Genomic DNA, 11,156 nt, shown 5'->3' on the forward strand with positions numbered 1-11,156 from the left:
GGTGGCTGGCTGCCTTCCAGCCTCCTTGGTTCTGTGATTCTGGGAGGAGAGGGACACTGCAGAGCTCTCGGCAGCACTGCCCTCTTGCCAGGAGCTCCCTTCGTCCCAGGCAGGCAAAGGCAAGGTCAAGGTGGCTCTGATGCTGAGGAAACCTGGGGGTGTTCCATGAAGGCTACAGGTCCTGACCTCCAGCCTCTGGGAAGGGAGAACAGGTCCCTCAGGTGTTGCTCAGGCCTCTCCTGGGCACAGTCTGATCTGCACGGTGCAATGGCAAGCGCGGGTGTGGGACACTGTAGGACATCCTGTGGTGGAGATGGTCAAGGGCTCTGGCAAGACACAAAGCCCCCAAGAGAGCCGAGGTCTTTCTCCCCTTGGCTAGGGCTGTTGTCTCAGCCCCCAAGGCCTACCAGAAGACACCTCAGCCTTATGGCACCAGCACCTCAGTGCCTCCTCAGCCCACCCAGGACAACCCCAGAAGCAGAGGACCTTGGCCCTGCCCTTGGCACTGCACATCCCCACATCACCCTGCCCCAGGAAGAACCCTGAGGAATGGGTGAGGGACAGGGTCTGCCTTGCAGGGGCTGGGGAGTCAGGGCTTTCTTTTGGCTTGATAAAGCACACCAAGGGTTACTCAGCATCAGAGCCACCTTCACCTTGCCTTTGCCTATCTGTCCTCACTGAATCCAGGTTTCTTCTTCAACCAGCCCAGAAGGAAGATTTGTCAGTAACATCCCTCTGTGGAACCCATTAGTGCTCCAAGAAACTTTGGAGTTTGCATCTGACTTTGACTCCTCCAGAGGTTTCCTCAACTTCCTCTCAGTCTCTGTGATCCATGAACTTCACACTAAACCACCGGAGAGATAATTAAAAAGTTCTTGGGCTGTTGCTGTGCTGCTGATCTGGGCTGGGCTCCTGGGACAGAGAGAGCTCCTAGCAAGCAGGCAGAGCTGCAGGGAGACAGCTCTGCCCAGCAGCAGCTGCTCTGCCAAGCGCAGCAGGGCTGAGGGGGCTGCCTGTGGGCACCAAGGAGAAAGGAGCGGGGCAGAGAGAGGTTGAAGGCAGGGGAGAGTGGGAGGATGGCTGAGAGCTCACTGGAGGAGAACTCTTCCCAGCCTCTGACACAGTAAGTCTCTGGGTGCAGGGCGATGTGTCGGTGGTTCCTTGCAGGATCTGCTGAATGTGTCCAACCTCTGGGATCTGTCTGTGATGGAGAAGAGGAAGACGGGCTGCAGAGCAGGGCTTCCCTAGTGCAGTGTGAGAGGGACAGGGCGTGACGGCTGCCTTCTGGTGGGGATGGCTGTGGGGTGTGAATGTTGGTGGGGATGGCTTGAACGTGTGAAGGTGGGTGTGGACCCAGGGGTGACCAGGGCTGTCCTTCCAAGCAGGGGGTCTTCACCATGGGGGTCTGTGACCTTGGGCATGGACTCTGTCACCAGCCTACATCAGCACTCATCCTGCCCCTGGGAGCTCCTCATGGAGCTGTGGGGAGAAGCTGTGAGTGGAAGGACAGATCCCCAGCAAAGACTGATCTCTTCTGACATATAAACCTCTTCCTAGTGCAGAGAAAAGGGACTGAGAGCAACCGGCCTGGGATGTCACCAACGTGGAGGTGCTGTGCTCTGCTGTGTAAGGAGAAGGCTTTCCCGAGTGCCAGCTGTCTTCCTCTCCTGTTCCCCATTTGCAGAAGGATCAGGGTATTGCTCTGCATTTTTTTCTCCAATTCCTGCTGCTCCTTTTCTTGCTTTCGGAAGGTCTGGGTTGTGGGGGGAGCGTTAGGCATCTCAGATGCATTTGAGTCACTGATCCTGGGGGGCTGTGGGCAATGCAGGGTGTGGGACTTGGAAACAAGTTGATCCTCCCTACGGGAGGTGCTGGGCACTGTCTTTCCGGCACCTCAGAACATCCCTGAGGTGAAGAGGTTGAAGTGCACTTCCCTCATGCTCGGGGCAATTCAGCAGGGGAGGGTGGGAACGTAGTGACAGCCCCGTTCTCCCCCACAGGCACGGTGCTGTTACCATGTCTGGAGAGAGCCTGGAGATGGAAAATGGGGGTGAGAAAGGTTCTGTGTTGGCCGTGAGTGATTCCGACCCAGACTTTGCTGTTCAGGAGAGCAGAGTTGGAAGGGCTGGGTCCCTCCCTGGGCTCTTCCCTCTCAGACACAGCTGGTCTGGGTGCTGACTCCATCACACTGGAATAAATAGGGACAATTGTCACATGGTCACTGAGGCAAATGCCTGTCACTCGACTGAAGGCACCCATTGCCAGGAACACCTACCGAATGCACGGGCTGTTTGTCACCTCTGCAATAGCACAGGTCTGACTTCTCTGGAGCCCATGGGCAGAGCCCCTGCTCATCAATCCTGACCTCACAAAAAGGAAATGACTGAATTTACCCTTAAAAAAGAAGCCATTATGGGGGTTATCAGAAAGAAATTGCATAAGACTGGCTCAATGAAATCTGTCCTCGCTTGTCAATGTCTTCTCCTCTTTCAACAGTCTCCTATTCCTGCAGTGAAATAATGTCCAACGGCAGCTCCATCACCCACTTCCTCCTCCTGCCGTTTGCAGACACACGGGAGCTGCAGCTTTTAACCTTCGCGCTCTTCCTGGGCATCTACCTGGCTGCCCTCCTGGGCAACGGACTCATCATCACTGCTGTAGCCTATGACCACCGCCTCCACACCCCCATGTACTTCTTCCTCCTCAACCTCTCCCTCCTTGATCTGGGCTCCCTCTCCACCACTCTCCCCAAAGCCATGGCCAATTCCCTCTGGAACACCAGGGCCATCTCCTACGCAGGATGTGTTGCCCAGGTTTTTCTCTTTGTCTTCTTGATCACAGCAGAGTATTGTCTTCTCACAGTCATGGCCTACGACCGCTACGTTGCCATCTGCAACCCCCTGCACTACGGGACCCTCCTGGGCAGCAGAGCTTGTGTCCACATGGCAGCAGCTGCCTGGGGCACTGCTTTTCCCTATGCTCTCCTGCACACGGCCAATACATTTTCACTGCCCCTCTGCCAGGGCAATGCTGTGGACCAGTTCTTCTGTGAAATCCCCCAGATCCTCAAGCTCTCCTGCTCAGACACCTACCTCAGGGAGGTTGGGGTACTTGTGGTCGGTATCTGTTTAGGCTTTGGGTGTTTTGTGTTCATTGTGGTGTCCTACATGCAGATCTTCAGGGCCGTGCTGAGGATCCCCTCGGAGCAGGGACGCCACAAAGCCTTTTCCACCTGCCTCCCTCACCTGGCCGTGGTCTCTCTGTTTCTCAGCACTGGCTTCTTTGCTTACCTGAAGACTCCCTCCATCTCCTCACCACTCCTGAACCTTCTGCTGGCAGTTCTGTACTCGGTGGTTCCTCCAGCAGTGAACCCCCTCATCTACAGCATGAGGAGCCAGGAGCTCAAGGACGCCCTGAGGAAACTGATGACCGGTTGCTTTGCAGGAGCACCAATGAACTGCCCATCTTCCCCTGCATATCACTAGTAATGGAACTCATTACAGGCCCAGCCTCTCTTTGGTGGGTTGTTTGATTTGGTTTCTTTGGGGTTTAGCTTGCTTGGGGAGTATTCTGTCCTCAAAAATGTTGCCATTCTTCATCCTATTTCTATGTCAGTCTCTGCCTGCCTTGTGTGCCTCAGAGACTTTGTGTAAATCAGGAGCTGTGCTGTCTGTGTGTTTAAACCAAATAAAGGGCCCTGCACCGACTTGTTTGTCTGAGTTCCTTTCTCCAAGTTCTTTTCTGGAGCTGCAAGGTCAGCATCTGTGTGCAGAGGTGGAGGGGGCAGTAGCCACCCTGAGCCGGGTCTGCCTCTCTGCCTCACCAGCATGGTCCTGGCCACCACAGCCCACTGTCTCTGCAGAGCAGCACCAGCAGTTCAGGGTCTGTGGGGAGCCTGGGGAGGGCGTGCAGGAATGGCCATCCAGGTCAGCAGAGATGAGCTCTGTAGGGAAAAGTCTCTGTGAGGAGATGGGATGTCCTGGGAGAAGAGCAGGGCACCGTGTGTGTGTGCAGGGGGGACATGGAAAGAGAAACCCTGTGGTGTGGGTGACAGCTTGGGTCAGGCTGCCCTTTCCCTGGGTCAAAAGGACCTTCCTGAGGATCCCCGAGGCCAGTTTTCTCCTGCTGTCGTGGGGAGCAAGTTTGGCACGTGGGTCTGCAAGGTACCTGGGTTGGGGATCTCCTCAGCATGCCGGCTGGATGAAGGTTCTCTGTGGCCTCCGTTTCCTTCTGTGACACCAGTCCTAGCAGAGCTGCTTTGCTGGGCTCGACTGGGGAGACGGCAGAAAGGAGTCAAGATTGAGGGTTGGGCTGGGCTGGCTGGGCTGGCGAGTGCCCCCGACAGGAAACAGCATTGAGCTGGGGAGGATTTAGGGCACGGACTCCTATTGGGGAGAAACTGAAGACCTTTATTGTTTGCCACAGCATCATTATATCCTTTTCTCTACTAGTACAACCACCACTAAGTAAGCTGTGACTGGTGTACAGGCATTGTCCACGCGCCACTACCACTAGCACCATTGGGTGCTGTCCTGCCGGCTTGTGTTCTTCTCGAGTCTAAGGGTCTGCACCTATTTACTTCCCTGTTCTCTTCCTTTACTCTTCTTCAAGGCTCAGGGCAGGACCTGCCTGAATCCTGTCAACTCTTTCCATCCCTTGTTCCTCCTTAATTCCCCCTTTTCGTTTTTCTACCGTATAGACAGTTACTAACGTTCAGAGGATCATTCCCTATATGCAAGATAAGAAACATGGTAATATTAAAATTATACATGTGATTATACATAAAATCAATAACCCAACCTTGATTAAGATCTCCAACCGTTCCCTCAGGCCCCGATTGTTTAATAAGGTAGCTAAAGGAGTCATGAGGATGCTAGCTGCATTACAATGCACACCTATCAACCCTCGTAATGCAGTTACTTCTTTCCCAATTACTTCTACATTATCTATGTGTAGTCCAACAAGGCACGTGTGAAAAGGCTGTTCTGGTTGTGCCATCAAGACGTAGAAGGCTGTCTGGTTCAAGGCATGAGCCAAAGATACCCGTATGTTACTGCTGTTCTGGGGTGTCAGCGTCTTCATCATATGTCCCATAGTCTGTATTGATGTGATCAACACTTCCACTCCCAGCAGCGTGATTAGGTAGATCGCCATCCCCATATTTTGTTTTTTCAAGCCATAGCCTTACACACTGCACTGGAATCCACTCTGGTCCTTCATCTGAGGAAACACAAGCATACCCTCTACCCCACGTTATTAACATGAATGGTCCTTCCCATTTCCCTCTCTGTAGCAAACGCACCCCAACCTTCACATTTGGGTTTAGTATATCTGACATTCCGGAACCTAGGCTTAAAAAATGTTTAATTAGAGGTGGTTGTTGGTCCCCTATGTCGTTTCTAAGGTCTACACAATTCAAGACACAGACCATTTTCCATAAGCTTATCTGCGGGCTTTCCCCCTGCATTCCCCCTTTTGGTTTTTGCAGCATGTTTTTTACAATTTGGTGAGTGCGTTCAACGATTGCTTGTCCTTGTGGAGAGTGTGGAATGCCCATGACGTGTTTTACACCCCACATTTGTGAAAACATTTGTGTCTTTTTGCTGTTATATCTGGGACCACTATCTGTCTTTATAGTTGCTGGTATTCCTAATACTGCAAAGGCAGCAGTCCCGTGTCTAAGAACGTCCCTTGCTTTTTTCCCTGCATTCAGCTGTTGCCCATATCGCCCCTGAATAGGTATCAACTGAAACACGTACCCACTTCTGGCTTCCCAATTCTGAGACGTGTCACATCTGATGGCCATAATTTAAGTGCTTGGAGACCTCGAGGGTTAACTCCAGTTGGGCCTGCGGCCGCAAATTGTTGACAATCAGGACACATACGCACAATTGCATGAGCATCATTGCAGAAAAAAACAAAGTAGTTTTTGAAGAGCTCGAGCAGATTGGTAGAAAAATTCATGTGATAATTGGGCTTGTTTGAAGATTTGTGGTGTAGGCGCCGCCCAGGCCAGGGCAGTCAATCTGTCTGCTTCCCAATTCCCTTCTGCTATAGCTCCAGGTCAAGTAGTACGGCCTCGTATATGTAGGACGTAAAAATCACTTACCCGGTTGCTGATCAAACTCCATAATTGTTTAAACAGGGAAAATAACTGCTCATTATTGACATCTTTTAATGAAGCTTTTTCTATTCTTTGAACGAGCCTGCAAACATACTGTGAGTTAGTGACTATGTTCAAAGGTTCACTCCACCTTTGGAACACCTTAATAACTGCAACCAGTTCTACAATTTGGGGCATTCCTGAGACTGTACGAATCTCCCTCTCCCATTTTCATCCTTCTTTCCAAACTATCACTGCTCGTCCTCATTTTCCTGAGCCATCGGTAAATACTGTGCGCCCAGGTACGGGAACTCGGCTGCGTCAGGGTCGGGCGATGATGTGCATGTCTTTAAAAGACACGAATAATTTGTGTGACAGTAAATGAATACTGATATTTCCAGTAAAATTCAGCAGCGCAGTTTGAAGGGGTAGACTATTTGCCATTCTCCATCCCAGACAGTCTTTTGTAAATGGTACATAGAGAATTAATACTTCTTGTCCTTGTAATTGTACTGCCCGTTTCCGCCCTTTACATATTAACATTGCAAACATCTCTGCCCTGGTTATAATGGTCTTTGTTGGCTGATGTAGCAGGAAGATCCGCTCTATGAGGATGAGGGGGTCTGCTTCAGTCTCCACCTATTGTCCTAATAATGCCATGGGTTGAGAGGATGTGTTTATAATAAAAAGTTGGAGGCCAGGACCCTCCCTTAGTCGGCCCGCTTGCCTTGACTGAATTGCAAGTTCAACAAGGGCTAGAGCTTGTTGCGCTTCCAGTGTTAGACTACGTCACGAATCCAAGTCAGGGCCACCCTTCAACAACATGAACAAAGGATGTAAAGTATCTTTATTGATTCCCAGTAATGATTAACCCAATTGACAGCACCTAAGATTTTTGGCAGATCATTTAGCGTTGTGATTTCCCATTTCAAGACCACCTTCTGGGGTTCTACAGTTCGTTCCATTATTTTCCACCCCAGGTAGCGCCAAGGGGGTTCCTCTTGTACTTTTTCAGGTGCTACCTCGAGTCCATAAAACTGTAGGGCCTTCAACGCTTCATTGACCACTTCCTTCTAAATTGTCAACTCAGTCCCTGCAATCAAGATATCGTCCATAGAATGATACACCAGTATCTGCGGGGGCTGTTCACGAACCCCAGAGAGTGTGCCCCTGCAACACACATTTGACAGATAGTAGGGCTATTCTTCATTCCCTGAGGCAAGACAGTCCAGTGACAGCGTTGCGTGGGTGCACTATTGTTAATAGCTGGAACGGAGAAAGCAAAGCGAAAACAATCCTGCTTTGCGAGGGGAATTGTAAAGAAACAATTAGATCCATTACAATTATCGGCCAATTTGATGGAAATATTGTGGGAGAGGGGACTCCGGGTTGTAAGGCTCCCATACTTTCTATCACAGCGTTGATCTGCCTCAGGTCATGTAACAAGTGTCATTTCCCAGTCTTTATCTTAATGACAAAGATTGGTGTGTGTGGGAGGACACTCATGAAATAAGGGACATGTGAACAATCCAGCCTTTCCAGAGAATCCGAGCTGGGACGTACCGGAACTGCTGAAAGCGTAAACAACTTGCGGTGCAGGGGGCATGAACATCTTACAGGGGCAGGAGAAGAGACAGCCGCCATTAATGACGCAGTTTTAATTTCTTGAAGAAGATGGGTGTGAACATTTGTGAACGTGATTTGAACAGGACTCGCAATGTGGCCAGTCGGGTTGGACTATGGGCCGTTATTTGCGATGAAGCCAATCAGTATTTATTGGGTGTGGTGGAGGGTTATAAATTGCACTGGAAACACGGAAATAAAGGTTCACTTGTTAGATCACATTGATTGTGTCAGTGTCCTCACGCAGCTCCCGCAAGTGGTGCCCGAACAGGGACCCTCAGATTCCTCAGAACAAAGTTGCAATACTTGGAGAGGAAGAGGGTGGAAGGCCGACCGAAAGAGATCCGCTGCCCCGGCGGAGTAATTAAAAAAAAAAAAAAAAAAAAAAAGATACAAAGAGTATCAGCGATCCGCCCAGTCGCTAAGCGGTGACTCACATAGTTACCAGGAAGGAGGAGAGAAAAGGAAGGTGCGCACCTCATCGTGAAACGGTTATGGAATCTCACCCTCACCAGGTGAGCGGTCGGGGAGACAGATGGGGTTGGACAAGCAACAGGAGGCTGTCCTAAATCTGCTCCAGCACATACTCTGAGTGAGAGGACTCAAGTATGAATCCTCGGCTCTTAAAGGGCTGTTATTATGGGCATGGAATAGAAGTTTAATCTCTTCCATGGGAGTTGCTTTTGAACTCGCTATGTGGGAGGCCATAGGGAAAGAGTTATGGGAAGATATAAGCTCGGGGGGAGCAAGAGCAAAAGAAGCAGCAAGTACGCCACGTTATGGAAATTGCTTATGGAGATGTTGCATAGTATGAAAGCTGAAAGGGCTGCTGCAGCTTCTGCCTTTGCTGCCTTTACCCCCTCCTCAGGCGATTTTTTGCCAACAACTACTACTTCTACCTTTTCTACGTGAATTTCTGTTCCTGTTCCACCTCCCTTGACCCCTGCTAATCAGACACAGACAGCGAGTTTGGGGGCTAGTGGGGCCTCTGCGGGGACCGCACCCTCGGAGGAGGAGGTGCGCCATAATGGCGCCGACCCGATCGCAGTGAGAAGGGACTCAGAAGAGAACGTGGAAAAACTACCAGGGGGCGTGGGCAAAGAAAAGGGGGAAGTACGAGAACCAGCAGACCCACCCGAATCCCACCCCTATCCTGACGACACAACGACCCACCCAGAATCCTGCCCTTATGGCGACATCACAGCGACCCACCCAGAATCCCACCCTTACCCCCGTGTCACAGTGACCCGCCCAGAATCCCGCCCTTATCCCCGCATCACAGCGACCCACCCGGAATCCCACCCAGAATCCCACCCAGAATCCCGCCCCTCTCGCCAACAGGAAGAGTTTTCTCTTCCGGAAAACGAAAGAGAAAAAAAAAGAGCTGTTTGATGAGCTTTTGCGGTAAGTCGTGAACAAGCTATCGGAATTGAACACTAGAGAAGATGATAATAAAAAACATCCACAAGAGTCTCCGGACACTATTATTCAAAATAATTCTTTTGCTGTACCATCGTCACCACCAGTGCCTTTGTCAGAAATGCCTGTGCCAACTACTTCATTTTCAAATACGTTATTAAATGAACAAGAACCAGGATGAAGATGGAAAGGAGTTATTCGTGATGCTTTAATTGAAGGAAATTTTCTTCCGTCTGCCTTTCCTATTGTTACAGATCAAGCAGGAGGTAGAAAATGGGAACCATTTGATTGGAAAATCTTTGAAAAAGCACGTTTAACAGTATCACAATATGGGCTTCAATCTAGTTATACTCAGCAATTATTACAAACTATTTTTACAGCAGGTGTTTTGTTACCACTTGATTCACAACAGGTTGCTAACATTCTTTTGTCCCCTTCTCAGCAGCTTATGTTCTCCAAGGCCTGGCAACAACTCTGTGACCAGGAGGCTGCACGACCAAGGCAGCAAGGGGATCCATTGTATGGGGTACAAGCACAAATGCTAACAGGCCAAGGTCCTTTTGCAAACGCGGCTTTACAACAAGGTTTTTTAGGAGAGGCATTACAATTATCACAGCAGTTAGCTTACCAAGCAATGTTTTCAATCAGGGAACCAGGAAAAGTATATTCCTTTGCCAATATTAAGCAGAATCCACAAGAAACCTTTTCTGCTTTCATTGACCGTTTACATCAGGTTATTAAAAGTCATCCAGATTTGGATGAGGCAATGAAGGAAAAGGTATTTAAAATTTTTGCTTTTGAAAATGCTAATGATAGAACAAAAAGAGTTTTAAGTACACTACCTAGAGATGCTCAAGTAGCGGATATGCTTGAAGTTGTAGAACGCACTACTGGTACTGCATCTATGCTTGCTGCTGTGGTATACAGTGCAGTTCGACCCTTCTTTAATAGAATGGCAGGAAGTAAGCAAAAGAAATGTTTCAATTGTGGAAAAATGGGTCACCTTGTGAGCCAATGTAAACAGCACGCTCAACACGCTGGTAAAAACTGGTGTGTAAATTGCAAAAAGGATAATCACCACACTCGTGACTGCCATAGGCAGGGAAACTGGAAATCGAGCGCGTTATTCCCTCGTGTGATGACAGTAAATCAGGGATTACCTGCACACTCTCCAATTCTGACTCAAAAATCAAATCCGGAATCAGTTCCCTCCATGCTGCCACCTCAGGAAGTGCCGGAGTGGATCTGGAAACCACAATAGATTCAACACTTTTCAATACTGAAGTAGCCTTAATAGACACAAATTTAAAGGGACCATTAGGAAAGGGACTATCAGCATTATTAATTGGCAGGTCATCCACATCACGTCAAGGTATTTTTGTATTACCAGGAGTTATTGACGCAGACTACACAGGGATAATTAAAATCATGGTATATACATTAACTCCACCTGTTCTTATTCCAAAAGGTGGCAAAATTGCTCAACAAGTGCCTTTCCATGCCTGTGTACCTTCATCCAATGACATCGAACGCAACGATGGAGGGTTCAGCTCTATTGGTCGACCAGACGTATACTTTGCTTTGGATCTAAAACGGACAAAACCTGAAATGATGATAATGATGACAGGACCAGATGGACTTAAAATAACTAGAAAAATGTTAATTGATCCTGGCGCTGATGTTACAATCATAGCTGCACACAATTGGCCCACTACTTGGCCAACTCTTAGCTCTCAATTGGGTGTGTTTGGTATTGGAGGGACACAATCCACTAGAATTAGCAAAGAAGTAATTTTATTCACATTTCCAGATGGGGCGCAGGTATCTACTAGGCCCTATGTCATGAATACATCAATTACACTGGTAGGTAGAGACCTACTAAGCCAAATGAAAGCACAAATTGTGACTCACCCTTTTTAGTTGCGGCTACTGGGGAGCAGCCTATCCTCAAGATACATTGGAAAACAAAGACACCAGTGTGGATTGATCAGTGGCCGCTCACCCGTGAAAA

At 49.2% G+C, this 11,156-nt stretch overlaps 1 protein-coding gene across 1 annotated transcript; it reads left to right on the forward strand.

The window, feature by feature from the left end:
• The first annotated feature begins 2,519 nt into the window (after nt 1–2,519).
• Nucleotides 2,520–3,485, forward strand: LOC147412412 (olfactory receptor 14A16-like). The gene has a single exon (XM_086481402.1). The coding sequence runs from the start codon at nt 2,520–2,522 to the stop codon at nt 3,483–3,485; it is 966 nt and encodes a 321-aa protein (XP_086337528.1).
• Nucleotides 3,486–11,156: the final 7,671 nt, after the last annotated feature.

The sequence above is a fragment of the Leptosomus discolor genome, unplaced genomic scaffold (assembly GCF_034619465.1).
Source record: "Leptosomus discolor isolate bLepDis1 unplaced genomic scaffold, bLepDis1.hap2 HAP2_SCAFFOLD_41, whole genome shotgun sequence".
Lineage (NCBI taxonomy): Eukaryota > Metazoa > Chordata > Aves > Leptosomiformes > Leptosomidae > Leptosomus > Leptosomus discolor.